General features: G+C 33.3%; 1 protein-coding gene across 1 annotated transcript in view; it reads right to left on the minus strand.

Moving 5' to 3' along the window:
- LOC124369957 (V-type proton ATPase 116 kDa subunit a1-like) overlaps positions 1-22,206 on the minus strand; it is an 88,535-nt gene that overhangs the window by 59,470 nt on the left and 6,859 nt on the right. The window contains 1 exon segment of the mRNA XM_046828183.1: positions 8,428-8,556. Within this exon segment, the coding sequence (XP_046684139.1) occupies positions 8,428-8,556 (129 nt within the window).

Raw genomic sequence — 22,206 nt, forward strand, 5'->3', positions numbered from 1 at the left:
GAACAAAAGGTTGCCATATGAAATTTTTAACCCAATGTAACACATTGACTTCAAAATGTAGTGTTGCTTGATGACCAAATATGAGTGTTCACTTTTGATTGTAAACAAAACAAATAAATCAAAAATACGATAATAAAATAAAATATATTAAAATAAAAACAATAAACTATAAGATATAAATTATTTTAAATATTTTAATGCTGTAAAAAGTCTTGTAGTCCAAGGATTGTAATTTATAGGCAAAAATTCCTTGTTTTATGAGGAGACATAAATTCATAAGATTCTGTGTATTCTTGTTTTTACCACTACCAATATTTTTAAATTTAAATGTTGAAATTTATAACAAAATTAATTTAGCAATTAATAAGAAACACTATAAAATAATGATCACAATTATTTAGATAGATCTTACACTAAACTAAGCAACAAGAGTAATTAATATATATTGAGCTAAGCAGAGTAAAAGAAACATTAGACTAAAAAGTGACTTGACACAGAAAGTCAGTAGATAGAAAGAAAGTATACAACCAGAATAGAATAAATAAAAGGGAGCGGAAACATTACACAGATAATAAACCCAAATAAGACAAGATACACGGGATTAATAGTTTAATTGCAGTAGCTTAAATCTATGTGTGGATTTGATAACATGTGTAAAACTATAGAATACTGTTAGTATATAATTAATAAATTAACATAATTTATTTTGTAAGAAAATTAAGTAACACTCAAGTTTTCAGATGCAGGAATCACAAAATACATTTACTACTACTTTGTGCTGTGATCTATTTTAAGTATATTTCATGAGTACATGTATAATTTGTTACGCAACATTAAACATGTTATCATTCTTAGAATGTACAATAATATACCTATGTGTCATGAAATCTGTGTCATACGTATATGTGTTTATATATGTGCTTTCCAGCAGTTTACTCAGTTTCTGTTGATCTTTAAAAAATTGTGGAAAATTATTTATATTTAAAGTGAATACATTAAAACATGTCAACAAAGAATTACTGAATGAAAAATGTGTGCTCCTCCAGCTAAAAGATAAAAACCGACAACCTTTCAACTATTATAAAGTTGCAGGGAAAATAACATCTGTTTAGTTACAAAAATAAATTACATAGAACATCATTATGTACACAAGTTAAGGACTTGTTAAAAGAGCACAATTGATCTCAGTCTCTTTAACAAGAAATCAATTGGAATTTTGGCACAAATGAAGCATGCACAGAATTTAAAAAAAGCCTTCATATACACTTGAACAAAACTGTCTAAAATGCACAAAAATGTTGCACAGCTCGGACAATTATCTGGAATCTCTTCATCCACCTTTTCAACATTTTTTTATTAACAACAAACAATCTAACATTCCAGTCATATACATATAACAGTTCAGGAATACCAAAAATATGGTACCATTTTTAATCAAACCAATTTTAAATTTAAATTTTGAAATTTATAACAAAATTAATTTAGCAATTAATAAGAAACACTATAAAATAATGATCACAATTATTTAGATAGATCTTACACTAAACTACACAACAAGAGTAATTAATATATATTGAGCTAAGCAGAGTAAAAGAAACATTAGACTAAAAAGTGACTTGACACAGAAAGTCAGTAGATAGAAAGAAAGTATACCACCAGAATAGAATAAATAAAAGGGAGCGGAAACATTACACAGATAATAAACCCAAATAAGTCAAGATACACGGGATTAATAGTTTAATTGCAGTAGCTTAAATCTATGTGTGGATTTGATAAATTTGATAATTTAAATATGGTACCATTTTTAATCAAACCGTTGTTTATAATTTCCTACGTTGAATGGCACAATGTTGGAAAAGAACTGCAATTTGTTTGCCCAACAAAAAGCAAGTAACAGCGTGTATTCAACACTAATAGCAGACTTCCTCAGTGACAGCAGCTGTTTTAATTACTTGTACTGGCCTTTCCGATGATATTTTAGACCTACACTGGCCCAGGACATAAGGTTATGCAAAATTCATACCCTCAAGTGATTGGCAAATATGGAGCTTATTTTCCGGACAATCTTAATACAATTATCATCTTTAAAAGGATGATTAATACTTATATAAATAATGAAAATTCATTCAAGGGTGTAAGAAATTAATTGCAAATTTTACCACGACCAAGTAATCATGCAGAGGTGATATGAAGTTTATTTGATAAGTAATAATTTTGTTTTACAGCTTTCCTGAAGGAATGAATACCTTTGTGTTTGATGAAATAATATGTAACACGACCACAATGCCTTGTATGACTATTTTTACATAAAACACAACAACAATCCTCAGTTAAACACAATTTAATTTGTGGGTTTCCATGGCAAGGAAACTGGTCAAGATACGATTGCCACATATCTGTGATGGGCAGTCACCATCTGTGTGTTATTCCAGCTGAAAAATCAGGTTAACTGAGTCTCCATCACTCTTTAGTAGTATTCTGTACATTGTAAGACTTTCAACATTTCGATACTGATATTGAATGTGGCCTGCCAATTGTTAAAAAGAATATCAAAGACTGAAAAAGTTTAAAGTTTCCTTCTAAGGTCACCATTACTTTTCATTTGATACACAGGTTTTTAAATATTACACATGTTACAGTATAGAATGGAGTCATTATTTTGTTCACTATCCGAGTGTTGATTGAATAAAACCGTTTTAAAGAACAATCAACCCTTAGAGTGCCGTAGCTATTTTACTCATACATGTACTCATTATTTTTCCAGTATTATGTGGATCTTGTAATTAATTTTCCAAGAATATAAAAATATGCTATAAAATCTCAACCAAAGAGCATAATGGCATATTTTTCTAATGTGTTCTTAAGAAACGGGCTAGTATACAGACGTTTTTTACTATACCAAATTATACCAATTCCTGTTTTGTGTTTATTTTTATGAGGGGTGCCAAACTATCCACCCGCAAATGTTTCAGCTACTAGGTGTTTCAATTCATTGTCATTTATTTTGTCAATAAAGATAATAAATTCAATAATAGTTATAGCACCAAACTATCAAAAAGCTGGTAGCCTATGATAAAGAAGCTGTATTGGTCGCTGTTTGGTTATCTTGATGGTTGATTGTTAAGTTTCAGACAATCACGATATAGCTCTTTTCCTTTCGATTTATCTATACAATCAAGAATGAATTGATGTGTATTATTGACAGTTTTACGTAGTTTAACATCTATTGACTGAAAATGGCTCTCTACAATGGTGCCTAAATATTTCAATATTCTTTTGCGATTCAATGTTTATTGAAATAAATTAAATTCGGCTATTGCCATTTATACAAATTTAATGAATGTAAATAGAAGTCATTTGACAGGTATTTGGTCTTCCGATCATATGTTAGTTTGGTTATTTAAACACATATGTGAAAGAAACGGCCAAATACAAAATAATTGAATCGTAAAAAGTGGGGCTCTGTGGTGTAATGGTAGCACATTCACCCGGCAAGTGAGAGATCCGGGTTCGAGTCCCGGCGGAGCAAGTACTTTTTGCGATTCAATGTTTATTGAAATAAATTAAATTCGGCTATTGCCATTTATACAAATTTAATGAATGTAAATAGAAGTCATTTGACAGGTATTTGGTCTTCCGATCATATGTTAGTTTGGTTATTTAAACACATATGTGAAAGAAACGGCCAAATACAAAATAATTGAATCGTAAAAAGTGGGGCTCTGTGGTGTAATGGTAGCACATTCACCCGGCAAGTGAGAGATCCGGGTTCGAGTCCCGGCGGAGCAAGTACTTTTTGCGATTCAATGTTTATTGAAATAAATTAAATTCGGCTATTGCCATTTATACAAATTTAATGAATGTAAATAGAAGTCATTTGACAGGTATTTGGTCTTCCGATCATATGTTAGTTTGGTTATTTAAACACATATGTGAAAGAAACGGCCAAATACAAAATAATTGAATCGTAAAAAGTGGGGCTCTGTGGTGTAATGGTAGCACATTCACCCGGCAAGTGAGAGATCCGGGTTCGAGTCCCGGCGGAGCAAGTACTTTTTGCGATTCAATGTTTATTGAAATAAATTAAATTCGGCTATTGCCATTTATACAAATTTAATGAATGTAAATAGAAGTCATTTGACAGGTATTTGGTCTTCCGATCATATGTTAGTTTGGTTATTTAAACACATATGTGAAAGAAACGGCCAAATACAAAATAATTGAATCGTAAAAAGTGGGGCTCTGTGGTGTAATGGTAGCACATTCACCCGGCAAGTGAGAGATCCGGGTTCGAGTCCCGGCGGAGCAAGTACTTTTTGCGATTCAATGTTTATTGAAATAAATTAAATTCGGCTATTGCCATTTATACAAATTTAATGAATGTAAATAGAAGTCATTTGACAGGTATTTGGTCTTCCGATCATATGTTAGTTTGGTTATTTAAACACATATGTGAAAGAAACGGCCAAATACAAAATAATTGAATCGTAAAAAGTGGGGCTCTGTGGTGTAATGGTAGCACATTCACCCGGCAAGTGAGAGATCCGGGTTCGAGTCCCGGCGGAGCAAGTACTTTTTGCGATTCAATGTTTATTGAAATAAATTAAATTCGGCTATTGCCATTTATACAAATTTAATGAATATATATATATATATATATATATATATATATATATATATATATATATAATATTTTCCATGGGTTTTTCATTTTAATTATTTATTAAATTGCAGCACAAAAAACAAATACTGTGATAAGGTAATTTTTTGGATTTTGATTTGCTTATACTTTCTTAAAGGGCTTGTGACCTTTGCTTAACTTTTACACTGTTCACTGTATTATTCCTTAGCATGATAACACATGCCTTAAGAACTAACTGGCCAGTCATTCAATATCAGTGCTACCATATAAACTTATAAAAGCCTTGTACTGTACATTATTAACATGAAAAATACTAACAATATAAAACACATGAGTATAAAATACAAGCAGATTCTAAACAATATTATTTTAAAGCACAACCCACACTCAATTAACCAAAGGGCAGACAAACTATCGTGAATTGATAGTCGTAGCAAAAATAAACAAAATATAAAAACATGTAAACAATTAAAGTTTTATAATTTTTTCACCTCATGTAGGAAAAATGGAAGAGATACAAAACAACAAAGAAAGTTGTGGTATTCATTAACAAATCATAATAATACAAAATGAAAAGCTCAGGTAAGAAAACAATTCATGAAGAAAAGCAAAAAGATTTTTTTTCTCACCCATAGTACGCCAAATGTACTATAAAGTGAATGTACTGAATTAAGATCTGGTTGTATTGTTGGCCACCTTCCCTTTAGCTCCATAATAATAATATCAAACTTCATACACTTCTAATGTTTTATTTTTTAGTCATATAGCTATGGGAGATGTATTATTTTGAATAAAAGATTGATATTTTCTATAAATAAGATACAATTAATAACATACATTGATAATTTAATTGGTTATCCAGAAAACAATCTGAAACTTCCTGTACTAAGTACATTTAAGTTTAAATACTTAAAAAGTATATACTTCGCAAGAACAACTCAAAAGTGTTTATATTTAGTGTAGCATTTGCTACATAGGCAATTTAAAATTTATTTACTAATTATTGGTGGGAGAAGTTATATGCGAAAATATCTTAAAATTTAATTAGTGATGTCACGATGTAGGTAATTTAAATTAATATTAATTTCTTAAGAAAGTGTCTGTGGATGTAGGATGATACCGTTCTTCTGATAGTCTGCTTTGTTAACGGGTTTACAATAAGAGTTGACTTTTGTTCTCTCTGACCTTGTGATTGGATAGTTGGAGGCCAATCAAAGTCGTCGCTTAAAGTTAGCTGGTTAGTGGAAAGGGGCGGTATAAAATCTTATGCTTCTCAGCGTGTTTTAAAGTATCTTTTATGGTTAATGGTTACTTAAAGTTTATCCCTCTACATTTTCTCCACTATAAATAATAAAAGTGTAAAGGAAACTAAAATATACAGTAATTTGATGTGTGTGTGTTCGCACGCGTGCACTCTTGTAACTCTTGTGTTAAATCTGGTTTTCTCACGGATTTCAATATACATACATTACAAGTATTAATTTAGACACAATGTTTACATGTTTCTCTTCCTTTATTTAAATCATGACTCAAGTTATCATTGGTTGATTCAGTTAATCGAGTGTGGACTGTACCTATTTTAAAACAGACAAATATGGAGGTGAAACCTGGATGGAGTGTAGGCGTGGTGAACTTCAAAGTTCTCGGAGAGCGATGTCGATAAACGGTTCTTGAAACCTAAACTTAGCTCTGTAACAATTGATTACTGGACATGGGGGCATGGTAAACACAGTAAAAGTGGGACAGGACATCAATTGCAAGTGCTCCTTCAATGAAAACTTAACAAGAAAACTCTGGAGTAAGGCATTACCGTAGTCAGTACAAAAATGAGTACAACTAGAGATAGGAGATAAATGATAGCCGAACCTACCCGAACATGAGCAAGATCAATGTAATACAAAGTGATCGACAAGTCTTACGATTTCAGTTTGTATTTGACAATTTATTGAGATCTTGTTGTTTCTCTGTATTATTCACTCTTTATTTTATTTTATTCAAAACAATCGTTTTTATCGTTCATAACATTCCCTTCTTTTCACAACAGAAACAAACATTTTTAAGATATGTTATGCAACAAGAGTGTTTTAACCCTGGAACTAGTAATTAACATTACAATGTTGATCTGAATCGATTGGGAGTGGCAATCGACATTATAATGTCACGCACCAGTTTTGACAGTTCATATAGTACATTGGTCAACACTACCACCACTATTTATATACCATTTCAAACAGAAAGAATTGCTGATTGCTTTGGCAGCAGTGATTTCATAAACTTGCCAGAACAATCGTCCTCATCTAGCCATTTTGAAGCAGGAGTCTGTCTGTTTGGTCTTTAGATTTAGTCTCAAAAGGTATTTAATTTGCAAGATAATGTTAATTACTTGTGAGTTTATTCTGGCTTTTTTTAAATCTATATATAGTGTTTTTCTTAGTAATATGATGGATTAACATGTGACATGTTGTAATTTGTACACCTAGATCAATCTAGTCTATAAGGCAGTGCAGTGAAAGTGTTTGGGAGCTACAATATTAGTGATATATCATTGGTATGGTTTATTATATTGGTTTATAACTTTGTTTTGGCCTCCCATTTAAATTATATACCAAAATCTTGCTTATTTTTGACATTAGAGAACTTGTTGACCTGTTGGACTCAGACACCTAGGCCTTGGCAGTGGCACCTAAGGATTTTCTTTATGGCTTATAATAGCACCATTACTATACTAAGCCTATTTCAGCAAAAGTCCACAATTAGTATATATTTATTTTAAAATTAATATTATCAGTGTAATATTTCCATATCAAAATTCACTTTTTTAATTATTGAACATAATCGTACTTAGTAACAAATTTAGGTACGTCCCATCACTTTTCAAAAATAAAAAATTTAGAAATTAGTTATTATTATTATTTTTTTAGTGCATATAATTCTCTACATTTTTGTATATTGTGGAAACATTTACTGTAAGAATTATATTATTTGTAAATTTTTGAAAATAACCATATCCATAATAACAAATTTAGCCTTTCATATACATTTATGGTTTTTACAATATATTTCATTTTTCTTCAAGAGAACCTAGATATCATTATATATTTTCTGAAACTACATAAAATGAAGAATACATAAGCTATCTCAGATTCTAATATTTATTATATTATCACACTTTACAAGGTGCGGTCCTACAACTTGAATTTTTTTAAATTTCATTAATCTTTTATTAGGTCTTTTTCATTAGTTTATTCACAATGTTTTTAAACAATAATTATTTCCACATTCTCCTGAAAAAAATGTATTGCACATAAAAGTTTGTAGTAAAAATGTATTTTTTCACAACATTTTTAAAGTACTTACAAAATACTCAAAAATGACCTGCCATGAGGAAAAATGACCACCAGTTCCAGGGTGAAAACATGAACCCAAATCATCAATGTTTTTTAAAATAAACGATTTTTGATCAAGACGATAATGGAACATTGAAAATCAGGTAGGTACTAAAATGAACAGAAAACTGAATGAACAGTTCATACAAAATTGGACAGAATTTATTAATATCCGTGATACACATTTTCCAAATCTGGTAACCTTACGGTTCTCTGATGTTAGTTACTTGCTTAGTTATATTCATGCAAAACTATTCCGCTCTCCCAATACTTTAGGAACTCCTTGGATTTTCTTTGTGCTGACTTCTGGTATCCTATTCAAAAAAGTGTGATTATTGTGCCAAAAATTCACGCAAATAAGCATCAGTCACTTAATACTATTAGAGTGAACTTGCTTACCTCATCAAAAAAGCCTTGTGTTTTCCGGAGGATATGTTTCAGTTCTGTGAGCTCCAAGTAGTTCCTCTTCAGAGCTTCAGCATTCTGGTTTACTTCCCGCAGCTCATTTTCCAGTTTTTCAAAAGTGGCCTGTAAGAAACCTGTTTGTAAGGCACTTAACACATTAAGGAGCAAAAATATTTCACGCAACAACACTACTTCTCTAGCCCTGTGTATCGTTTACGATACACTGAAGCTTTTAAGGCAGGGAACATGATCAAATTTCTATTTTTACCATCAGGCCCCAAGTGTATTTTACTGTCCATAACTATCGTGCGTAAGTTAATTTTGAAATTAGACTAACAATATTGATGATAAGTCAGAATTATACACATTGCTCAGTCTGTGTCAATCAAGTAAATTTGGGCGGTGAAGCCAAATACAGTATATCATTTTTCTACAAGTGATGAATTTAGCTGTAATGTGAGGAGCTCAGTTTTTATACATATGGCTCGAACTAGAAATTGAAATGTTGTATCAGAAATTTTTGATGGTACTGATAAAAAGTGCTAAGGTCATAGACGGGATTTGAACATGCGCTATCTCTAACTCAGATACACACTCCGATGTCATAGACCGCTTGGCCATCGGCTCTCCCAATATAATTTTATTATATATATATAGGTAGCACATTCACCCGGCAAGTGAGAGATCCGGGTTCGAGTCCCAGTGGAACAAGTACTTTTTGTGATTCAATGTTTATTTCAAAAATTAAATTCGGCTATTGACATTTATACAAATTTAATTAATGTAAATAAAAGTCATTTGACAGGTATTTGGTCTTCCGATCATATGTTAGTTTGGTTATTTAAACGCATATGTGACAGATACGGCCAATACAAAATAATTGAATCGTAAAAAGTAAGGGCTCTGTGGTGTAATGGTAGCACATTCACCCGGCAAGTGAGAGATCCGGGTTCGAGTCCCAGTGGAGCAAGTACTTTTTGTGATTCAATGTTTCTTCAAAAATTAAAATCTGGCTATTGCCATTTATACAAATTTAATTATTTTATATATATATTAAAATTAATACTAAATGGTAGATCAATCTGTCAGTACAGTAATATTGGTTAGCCATACACATGAAAACGCTGTCTTTTGTGTACAAAATGTTAATGCAATTGAAAATGATTTTACTAGCTTAATTTTGAACTGCATACGCTACTTCACAACAAACTAAGAAAAGAAGAAAAGTTTCAATAAATAATAAAGTAGTTCAAAAATGAGTGTTTAAGCTACAATTATTAGACACAATTTGCATTAATTGCCATTAGCAGGGAAAATTTGACAAAAACTTACGTCAAAAAGTTGAAACTACTTTATTTTTATACATTTGACAAAAAATAATAATAAAAAGAATAAATCCAAAATGGAACTCTTATTTAAAACAAATTCGAAACAAAGATGTTAATGTTAGGTTAAACTCGAAAAGAAAGTAGTGTTTCAAAGCCCCATTCTTCTTTTTAAGATATAAGCTTCCATAGTGTTCATTCTTTTCAATGTGGACATTAAGCAATAAAGCTTGGAACTTAAACTTTTATTAACTTGAGGGTTTTTTTTAAGACACCTGATATAAAAAAACCACAACTCTACAAATCTCTTTTTTCTCATCTTAAATCTTTTGAAATTAATTGTTTCAAGAAAAGTGTGAAAAAACTATTTATTAATATCAGCCCATATGAAATCACTATTATTATACTAAATCTGATAGACACTTGTTATTAGGCCTAGGCAATGTATATCATAGATGATTGTTTATGTTGAGTTTGTTTCTGACACTGCTATACATAGTAAAGATGTTCTGGCAATAAAGAATTTGAATTTGAATAAAAAGGAGACTTGTAAAGGATTAAATGATATAGTTAAATTCATAAAATAGAAATTCCACAAATTAAAGTAATTTTTTTAACTACTTTTTTACGTTATCAGTGAAAAACTACTGTTTTACATTATTAGTGAGACGAAAACGGCACCAGCACCGGCAAATGCTGCTGACACAACTTTTTACACTTGAGTCACTGAGAGTTCAGGTGAGTTCAATCTCCTACATTCTCATTGCAAGAAAACTTAAATTACTTTTCAAATAACCTTGATGGTAAAAAAAATTAAAAAGTGTATTAAATCATAACGCTTTTTAAAATGGTCATGGGATATGCAGAGTCACTGCTAACATTAAGAATAGATTTTAGATTGCATTATTGATCAGCAGAGTTTAACTTTTATGTATCTCGAACCACTACAAATGAATTACACTGTTTAGAAATTTCTGAAATAACAAGGTATGAGAGGATAGTGTAATTTCAGACATTTGCCATTGTTATATGTAACAAAAAATGTCCGAATCCTATTATCCTTTTAAATCATTCACTTTAAATTACAACTTTACACAGAACACCGAGGTATACTATACCCACCTCCTTCTCTACAGATCATTGTTGATGACAGATCAATAGGATAACAACGTTGTAGACACAGCCATCATTAGGTGTTAATCACTTTAAAACTATATCCACTGTCACAATAAAAATATATACACACAAAATACCGTTATCATCATCCGAATATCAATTTATCGCAATGATATATTCCACAACACAGGTTAAGCACAAGGTCCCAAGCAAGAAACCGGAATTGGTAGGCAAGAATGTTCATAACATGGAAGATAACCTCCTCTAAAAGATTTCAGAGTGAGTAATGAAGGAAAGAGTTGTGTGCATTTCAAGCGCCAATTTTTGTTTTAGTCACCACAAATATAAGAAACATCTTTTAATAAATGGAAAATATAAAAGTTGGTTTCCAAATAAAAGGAGAAAGAACTTCAAATTTAAACAGTAGAAATCAGTGAGTGCTTACTTCAACTGACATTGCAGTAAGATTGTACCTTGAATTTATAATATTCTGTACATTTAAAAATATGTAATTACTCATTTAGTTTTTATAAATTAAAACCATAAGTTTGACATAAAAATCTAAACATAACACTTATATGTATCCATAGAACAACAGATGTTCCTCAGGTGACACTATTCGATAATATAACACACATAGCATAACACCAAAAAATAAGTTTCTTACTATATAAAACACAAACTATAAACCAACAGTATTTCAATATAAGTAAATTCTCGTACTTTTCCTAACAGAATTTAGTTCATTACATTTTCATGTTTTACTCCAAATTTACAATTGTATTTAACATATAAAACCGAATCAGAAACAAAAATAGTACTCTCTTAATACAGTGTATCACCAGAGTAGTAAACACTATTAACCACAAAATAACACTGATATCACATAGTCGAGTGCTCAGATAGTAATCATACATATATCTGAAGCACTAGTAATCAAACAACATAAATACACCACACTGTGGGTTGGTGGTTGCTGTAAGTAAGCTCTGTGCAATAGATTCAGTAGTGCAACCCAAACACTGTTAGGATCCTCGGCAAACAAAACAACGATCACTAGGGACAAAGCAATGTAAGATTATAAAATACATTTACATAACGATACCTGCCGGCGATTCGTCACAGGTCCCATTGTGAAAAGACAATACGCTGAATTGATTAGTTCCTGAAATACCAACCCAAAGTTAAATCATTTTCTACCAACAGATTTGTAGCAGCTAATGTTTTATTTTCAGATGAAGGGTGTTGTAGTTTCAACGTGAAAGGCAAATTCTAGGGTTGGTTAAAAACAAACGGTTTCTCTTGGTTGTAAGAATAGAAGCAAATAAAAAATAAGAAACATAAGTTTATATATTCTACTAGCAGGTTGAATCAAATATTAACTAAACTTTTCTTTTCAAGACTCCATAGGTAAAATAATGTGGGGGCTGAACAGCTCAACAGACCAGATGGGTCACTAATAGCATAATATCTGAGCAAGAGGTGCACATGTCTGCATTTTTATCAAGTTTTAGTCATTGGAAGGTGGAAAATCTGTCAACATTTTGTGTTAACTAACTGCACTGTTCACTAAAAAAAAAAAAAAAAAAAAAAAAAAAAAAACACTTTCTAGGACTCAAGTCTACAACTAGTACCAACAATTCTTCAATGTTAGTGGAAAACAAAAGCTGTATCCCCTGACCTTGGAGACAGGACCAGTCTGTCTGAAGGGAAGTAGATTTTGGAACTACAGAGACGTTTTGCTCATTTATTTTCTCCTTGAATGACAATAAATGCTACGTACTACTGCCAACTGTTTGATGGTGTAAGACTGCTGGCCTAAAGGAAAAAGGAGAGATATGCTTATTTGAAATTTTCCTCCATGACAATGCTTGCCACACACAACTGCATTGAATCAAGGAAAGCTGAACCAAATTCAGTAGGAAACACTTAAACATGCATGGTACAGTTCCAATTTATCACTGTGTAACTTCCACTTATTTGGGTCACGTAATAAAGAATTGGGAGGTAAAAACTTTGTTGACGATGAACGGGTGAAGATGTTCATACGCAATTAATTACAGACAAGGCTATTTTCAACCTTTGATGATGGCATTAAAAAACTTCCGATTCCGTCGGGAAAATTAGTCTATAAAAGTGGTGATTAGGTAGATAAATAAGATGTGTTGAAAATAGTATTTACTCTAAACCAATAAATTTTCTACAAGAAAAGTCCTGTTATTATTTGACTAACCCTCGTACTACTCTGGCATAAAACATTTACAGTGATGTATTATAGGCTACTGACAAATTTAATAATTATTCAGAGACAATCTAGACCATTTTTGTTTGGCATCTGATTGCTAAGTTTAATACAAATCAACAATTTGGAGGGCTGTACTGAGCTGTTAGTAGGTGCTGACCTAGCACTAGAACCAACAGTATGTTGTTAATGACCATTTTATAATTCTGAAAACTCCAAATATGAGGGTGTATCAAATGCAAACAGGACTGATTCCCCTTTAATTAAAACTCTGACTAAACTTACTAATATATATTATTTTTTTTTACCACCTATGAAATACACTAGATTAATAACTGCAGGATTGGGAGCTTTTATATTTCATCATTGTAAAAGATCTTTGTATGTTTCTTAGCCACTGGAGCACAAAAGCCTCCACCACTTCGTTGTCTTGAAATTCTGGCCTCCAAGTACTTCTATGAGGGGTCCAAAAAGATGAAAGTCTCAGAGTGACAAGTTTGGGATACAGGGTGGATGTTTTAGTGTTTCCAATCCTAATGCAACCAGTTTTCGCCTCGTAGCGTTAGTCACATGTGGCCTGGCATTGTCGTACAGAAGAATGTCACTTTTGGCCAATTGCTGCTCTTTTGGAATGATAATTTTGCAGCCTCAAGTACTTCATAATATTGTACATCGTGATTTCAAAGAGAGTTATGTGCCGATTTTCCTCAATGAGATTTTGGACTTTCTCAATGTTGACCTCGGTTACACCCGTCCTTTGATCTCGTTCTCAACCTTTTAACAGCCTTCAGAAATTTCTTTGTGCCAAGCAAACACACAGGTTCTTCACAAGGTACCCAAACAGTGGCCGTAATTGTCGCAAAATTTCAGTTGGACTTATTCCCTTCCTAGGTCAAAAACTCTATTTTAATCCACTACTCCCCAGAGACATGCACTTCCTGTTTACGCATGATTTGTTTAATAGTAAAGGGATACGAGAGAGTTGCGTTCGTTTCTCCCATTTCACTAACAGTACGGTTTACCTTTCCATCAACTGATTATTAATCAAATACTCCTTTGGAATCTTTTTAGATAATCAGTCCTATCTATATTTGACATACCCTCATATCTCCTACAAATTATTTCAATGATCCTATTTAATTGATTATTATTTCAATGCTAAATAATTGGTAATTGAAATAGTGACGCTGTGGTATCAGTTTTGTATTGTTTCTAACTTCTGTTTTGTAGTTTTTCTTACCTACTATAAATCAGGTGTTGTAGGGTTTCTTGTAGGTGAACAACTACAGTACTTTTAGTAAGTCATGTACAGTTTCTGACTGTAAGTTGTAGAATGCTTTACCTGTAAATATCGGAGCCATCGATAAGTGCGCTAGCTTTTGGTGGAGGACAGGGCCTTTATCCTGGGGGTTCAGGGGGAATTGCGGTTGGCGGCTTTGGGGTGTGGTACTTGGGGCAATGGAATGCAAGTTAGAATGTCTTAATGGTGTTATATTAATTTTTATTTAAACAAATATATATTATATTCATAAAATTAATTATATTTAGCAACTGTGAGACTAAATGAATAAAATTAACAAAAAACCTGTTGGGACCAGGGCTGTAACACTCCCAAATTAGTCTGGGCTCCCAATCATAAGATCTGATTGAATTATAAGATCAAAGGGGTTAGCAGTCTGATACTATTTTATAGTGTTACTGAAATGAGCTAGTTATATACGGTATATGTTGGTTAGCGACAAGGGGAATTTAATAAATAATACTTTATTATTAATTTATTTACATGTTTATTTTTTATAACATCTCTATACAATCCTAAAATATAACACACCTATTTCCCAAATACCGTGTTCCAACGTGTTGGAAATTTTGCAATTCCATCTAGTACTCTATCTGATGGATGGCTTAGATAAGATGAAAAACGATGTCCTACAATGGGTTGTTTCAACTCTGGGAATAAATAACAGTTGGAGGGTTAATGGGATGGATGAGTTGGCACTTTTCAGTCGTTTTCAAAGAGCTGATTAGTTATGACGCTGGCGACGTGTGGGTGAGCACTGTCATGGAAAACAAGTGGCCCTGCCTCCAGCAACTGAGTCCAAGATTTGTGCATTTTTCCGTTCAATAATACGGTCCCGTCACACTTCTTCCACACACTTCTTTTTGGATACGTTCCTCTTGGAATGTTCTCTCCACTTGTTGGACCATGTGTTCATGTCATTTAAAGTCTCTACGTTTCATCAATAGTGAGAATTTGATGCAGGAAATTTTGACCTTCAATATCACATCTTTGTTTTGGCACTATCACTCAAGCAGCGAGGGAACAACACACAGAAATGTTTCCCTTGATTGAATCGTTTCTCATATGATAATTCTCTTTGAGAGCATCTGCTACAAGTTTCACACTTCTTTCGTCCCTTGATGTTTTCGTTCCTTTATGTTCTTCCACCATCATTTATATGCTTACATGACAATCATGAATACGATACGACCAACTAAAAACTGTACTATAGTCCACTGTTAGTGTACTATACACTTAATATAAAGTTTTGTCAATTTCCACAGATTAATGATTTATGCTTGATCCTCCAATACCCATAGCCCCTGACATTGATTGACACAGACTCCAGCTCTAAATCACACAATACATGGCAAAAACGTTGTTGAACATTTTTACACCTAGTATGGTATAACTGTTTTGAGATTTTTACAGGCTACAAATAGGTGTATCAATAGCAAAATATTTCTTATTCCTTGTATTATAATTGTGGATGTCCTGTCATAATTGATGGGTGGATAAGTTACTCTTTGTAAATAGTTGTATGATCGTAAAAATATAAAGATTTATGACAGTTAAAAATTATAATTTTTTTTAATGGGTTTGCAAATGATCCAATTTGTGAGAATCTGTGATTAATCTAACGACTTTTTTTGAAATAGCAATATCCTATTAAATTGATTACCGTTACCTCAGAGTAAGATACTATAAGTGATTATGCTTTGAAAGAAAGCAAATTAAGCAGATCGTATATAGTTGTTATTATAGTAAAAATATAACTCAAGACAATTTAGCTGAAATGTATGCTACATGAGGTTCCCAAGAAAGATTTTGATCGATTTAGACACCCAAAAACTTGATGCTTTCTACATTAACTTATTCTGGGAAATCTCTGAAACTAAAATATATTTCTTTGGTTTTACTATCATTCAAGAACTATCATCATGGAGAACCTTTCAAGATGGCGGACACTTTACACTAACTGCAAAGTGCTCCCCGAAATAGTAGAAATTTTTATGGGTAAACCAACACACGTATCTGTGAAACTACACACAACCTCACTTCAACAACTGTAAGTGAACTTATTATAAAGAAACACATCAAGATTTGCAAGATAAGAAAGGAAGAAAACTTGTAATTTTGACACAGCTGACCTAGTTCTAGAGAAAAGGCAGCTCATTATCCACAATAAGCTATTTTATCTTGTTAACAGGCTTTGTTAATCATAGTTACTATCACAAATATTAAAACTGAAGCCTATTTAACCATAATTATCAACCACACCCATTCATGTTACACATAATCTTAGGCAATCTTAGGCGTGGTATTTGCTGACTGTGCTGACTCAACAGCTGCCACACTGACAGCTGCAATAACACTGACACAGCTGTACAGTAGTTGTATGGGACCTGACTCCACAAAGATTGCAGAAAGAATCTTAACAATCTATTTTGACCTGATAGGGATAAACTAGGAAATAATAATACTCATTTTTATTATTATTAACAGAATTATTACATACAGAATCTTTAATTGTGACTATTGGAACCAGCCAAACCAGCATGTAAAAAACTGAATCTTTTGTTTACTATTGACGACATATTTTCTTATTAAAAAAATTGGCTAATTTAAATATAACTAAATTTTACAATGTCCAAAAATAAGACTACATCAGGGCCTAAATATACATGTGGTCACTGCAGTATTGGTGTCAAATTCTCTGGTATATATTGTACTGGCCCCTGCAACCAATGGTACCAAGCTGGATGCAAAAATATCTCTGACAAGCAATTGAAAAAAATTAAAAAGAAGAAATTGACAACTGGACATGTAAAAACTGTGAACCAATGACATCATCATTAATTTTATCCACTAACCAGGATGACAAAAAAACATGTAGTCCTTCACCAGGGCACAGTCCTAAAACTGCTGACCAAGGCAATCAACGCCAGGGAAATATCTTGACAACCTGTAGTTTAGCAGAGGAACTAGAAATGGTCAAACAACATGTTCAAAAGTATGAAGACCAAGAGGAAACAGACTTGGAAACCTCATTGACCATTGCAGCTGAAGCTGGAAACTTACTATTGAAGGAGAATAGTAATCTTGTCTTGTTAAAACAAAAATCGTCCTTAGAAGGTACAATCTCAGAACTGGAGCTGAAGCTATAAGATATGTCTGAACAAGAAACCAAATTTTCCCATAAATTTGAAATCCTGCAAGAAAATTTTCAACAAACATTGGCACAACTTGAAAAGGAAAAACAGCATAGATCAGAACTACAAAATTTATTTTAAGAAAATGTTAGAATGTTTTATTAGAAGAACTACAGAAAAAAATATTGGATCTTGAAAAAACAAATAAACACCTTACATAAGAAGAAAAACTGCTTGGTAGAACAAAGTAATACTCAATTAATACCTAAGACACATTTTCAAGAAACTACAATTTTCAAGGACGTAGGAACTCAAACAGTCCACGAACAACCTGCCATAAAATCAAGTGACCTCATGGTGACTGAACTAGCTCAGATAAAGATAAGACAAGACCAAATGGAGGAAGTTGTAAAAGAATTAAATGATCAGCTTAAATCCCTCACTCTTTCTCTTTCCAAAGTCTCTAATGTAAGTGAACTGATTGTACAAATAAATAACACGTATAAACCTGGTCCAAAAAAGACAAAAACTAAACAGTTTGTACCAAATCAGACTAAACAAACGGTCCCTGATAAGAAAACAGTTTTTAACGTCTCTCTCCAGGCAGCCAAATTCAAATCCTAAATTGACATAGTTGAAGCCAGACAAATCACTCAGAAAAAAAACTGAACGATACAACAACTCTCTATGGACAACACCTCTATTGCTCTCCTATTATTGACACAGTTGGAGCCAGCCAAATCACCCAGAAAAAAACTGAACGATACAACAACTCTCTATGGACAACACCTCTATTGCTCTCCTAATATTGACACAGTTGGAGCCAGCCAAACCACTCAGAAAAAACTGAACGATACAACAACTCTCTATGGACAACACCTCTATTGCTCTCCTAATATTGACACAGTTGGAGCCAGCCAAACCACTCAGAAAAAACTGAACTATAATATCCTCCAGCCTACACAGCTTAAAAACCCTCCCTCAACTGCAAAAATCCGTCCTGATGGTGAAGACATAGACATGTTTTTTACTAGACATATAGATTTCTACAAAACCATCAATGGCAACTTTTTTAGTAATCTCAATGTAGTTAACTCAGCTCCTTCACCAAATTCGCTTACTTCCACAGAAGCATTGACTGCAAACGCTACTGGACAAAATGTTTTAGAAATTCATATCTCCACAAAAACCAGACCATAGTCAAGCACAACTCTACCAACCAAAAACACCAACTGAGGATTTTTCATCAAAACATTGACGGCATAGGAGGGAAAATAAACAGACTAACACATGTTCTAGAACTACGCTCACCTGACTTAGTGATCTTAACCGAGCATGGGCTTAAAGAGTCCCAGCTGTCAAGTACAAGGCTTCCAGGATACAACTTAATAGGAGGGTTCCCGCGTCAAAATTGCAGAAAAGGAGGGGTAGCTGCTTTTGCTAGTGAAGGGTTAAGGAACGAAATATACAATTTTACAACTGACCTTGCAAGTGAACTTACGTGTGAAACTCACGTAGTACAGATGACAATGGGTAAAACCACAATCTACATAATTGGTGTTTACAGACCAAGAAAATACCAGAGTGGAAGCCTTGACAATGCCCTCAACATCTTGTCTAGTACAATAGACCTCATTCCTACTTGGAAGTGCCCCACAATTATCATGGGTGATATTAATGTGGATGGGCTAAATCATGACTACAGAAATAGAAAGTTAAAAGACATGTTGGCCAGCCATAACATCAATAGGATAGATCTTCCACCAACTAGAGTCACTTTACACACTGAATCATCAATTGACTTTGTTTGCTCAAACCTTGACAAGAGTAAAATTGACACTGATCTAGTCGTCACTGGCCTATCAGACCACATTGCTCAGCTCTGTACTATTATTACTCTAAATAAATAACTACCTCCACCCATTTTATCTAAAAGACACTTCTCACAGGAAAACATGGATTATTTTAAATACCTACTTCATTTAGAGACATGGGAAAATGTTTACAACACTCCTTCTGCAGAAGAATCGTATAACTATTTTCATGAAATCCTCATTCAAATTCTCAATCTAACATGCCCTCATAAAAATCCCGACTGAAAAGGAATGCAATATTTAAAGCAACCAATGAAGAGTCGGAAAAATTAAGAAAGTCCTTCCTCAGAGCTCTGGAAATGGAAAGGACAACTGGCTACGATGACCATAAGATAGAAACTGCTGACAGAAAAATAGAATATGACCTCTACAAAAAGCTAAGAAAACATTTAACTTCAGACTTCATTGAAAACTCAAACAACAAACAAAGGGCTATCTGGCAGGCTATTAACTACGAAAGATGCAAAAATAGTAGAAGGGACGAATCACTAAAACTTGTAATCAATGAACAAATCAAGAATCCTAATGAAATAGCTGAGTACTTCAACCAGTATTTTACAAAAACAGCTGACATCACTCTCTACAATGCTGGCCAAGCCGTAAATAATCAGTTACCAACTTGCAAAGATTATGGCGAAATACCTGACTTCATCCTTCATCCCACCACACCAGAAAAAGTTTCCCATACACTCTCATCTCTGAAATCAAAACCATCAGCAGGTATCCATGAACTCACCTCCACACTACTGAAACACTGCAAGGATGAAATAGTGAGTCCTTTATGTCGCATAATCAAACTTTCATTTTCACAGGGCATTTTTCCAACAAAACTTGCAAAAGTATTCCCTGTTCACAAAAAAGGCAGTGTAACATCAGTGGAAAACTATAGACCAATATCAATTCTCCCAACAATATCTAAAGTAGTGGAAAAGATCTTACTAAACCAACTGATAACACATCTGACGACTTACAACATCTTGACGACCCAGCAACATGGCTTCCTCCATGGTAAATCCACAACTATAGCTATAGTTCAACTGGCAGAATTCATCATCGAACAACTTGAAGAGGGTACAACTGTGACTGCCATGCTGCTGGACTTCAGTAAAGCTTTTGACTGCCTAAACCACTCTCTACTTCTCCAAAAAGTAGGGAACATGGGCATTAGAGGAGCATCACAAAACTGGCTTGTCAGCTACCTGAAAGACCGTCAGCAATTAGTTGAACTGAACTATACAAACAATACTACATCCCATAAAGCAAGATCTACCGTACTTTGAAGAACTTGGAATCCTGACAGTGGTCTCACTCTATATTTGCAAGGCCACCTGCTACAAAATAGCTCAGAAACCTGACCACCTAGGTAACAATCATAACTATAACACAAGAAACGCATATGACTATGCCCTGCCAACGCACCACCTCACTCTGTTTGAAAAGAAACCTACCTACATGGGAAGAAAACTCTTCAACCAACTCCCAGAAGATCTGAAGAGACATAGAGAAGACAAGAACTTCAAGACATCGCTCAAGACTTGGCTGCTACAGAAATCTTTTTACACCCTAGAAGAATTTTTCAATGCCTGACTATTTATGGTAACATTTCTGTACCATATATAAACTTAGCTTCATCACCTTTTTTCAACTCTAACTGTTACCTATTTATATCTTCTTGACTGGTTTCAACTAAGCTATTATTGTATATACAATTTTAAGATATGAAATGTACAAATCTTTAATAACGACGCCATTACTGTACTCTATGTTCATGTAAATAAAGAGTTTTGATTGATTCATTCATTCATTAAAAATCCATTTGCCCTAAACCAAGTTAATACCATCAACAGAATTGTGAGTGTCAAATGTTGGAGAGTTTGAAAATCAGAATTATTATTATTTTTCAGATTTACTACCGTTGTTGAAGTGTAAATAATATTAGTATTAGAAACGCTTGGTAGTGACTCAATGCTTTTCTTTCTTACTCCTCACTGGTGACATCGCTCTGACCTGACACAACTTACTGCTTTACTATGCCCAGTCTATAGCCTACCACAAGCATCCGTCAAAGTCTGTATCTGCATAAACATCTTAATCAATAACTACAGATTACTCTTTCTTAACACAATCACAGCGACAAAAGAACCCCATTATGTACCTGAATTGCAGCAAAATTTAAACTCACGATTTTCATTCACTTAGTGCTACTCGGTTTATTATGCTGTAATATCACTATATTACATAATACATTCATAAGCGTAAAAAATCAACGGGACTGTCTGGACAATAGCCTAAATTTTTTTGCTAAGGCACTTTTAGTAGATATAAAATCATAACAGTGCTTGTGATGAGCGATATTCAAAAGAACCAGAAATGCCCTAAGTGACCTTGATTTTCACTCGGTTCTGTGCCTAAGCAGTCCAACTGCCCAGACACTGGTCCCGCACATAGTGTATAACAGCGTAACAGCACTGCACGACACAGTGCTGTGGTGTGTTTATTCAACACAAAAAAGCACAGACAATTATTCAAATATTGTTTGAATATTTGTAATATGAAAAATGACACACACTCATTTACAAAACACATTGTAAGGAGCCGTATGTGAATGTGTTTCTTTGACACTATCCAGACAGTAGTCCTGCATTTGCAGGCTAAACTGAGGTACCAGAAATTAAATAGAACTAGTTTTAATAGTTTCAGGGATCTGCGGCAAGATTACAAGACGTAATAGATCAACCACAGGGTGGTGCAGCGTTGATAGCGCTCTTTCTGAACAGTACTT

Source organism: Homalodisca vitripennis, chromosome X (assembly GCF_021130785.1).
Source record: "Homalodisca vitripennis isolate AUS2020 chromosome X, UT_GWSS_2.1, whole genome shotgun sequence".
NCBI lineage: Eukaryota > Metazoa > Arthropoda > Insecta > Hemiptera > Cicadellidae > Homalodisca > Homalodisca vitripennis.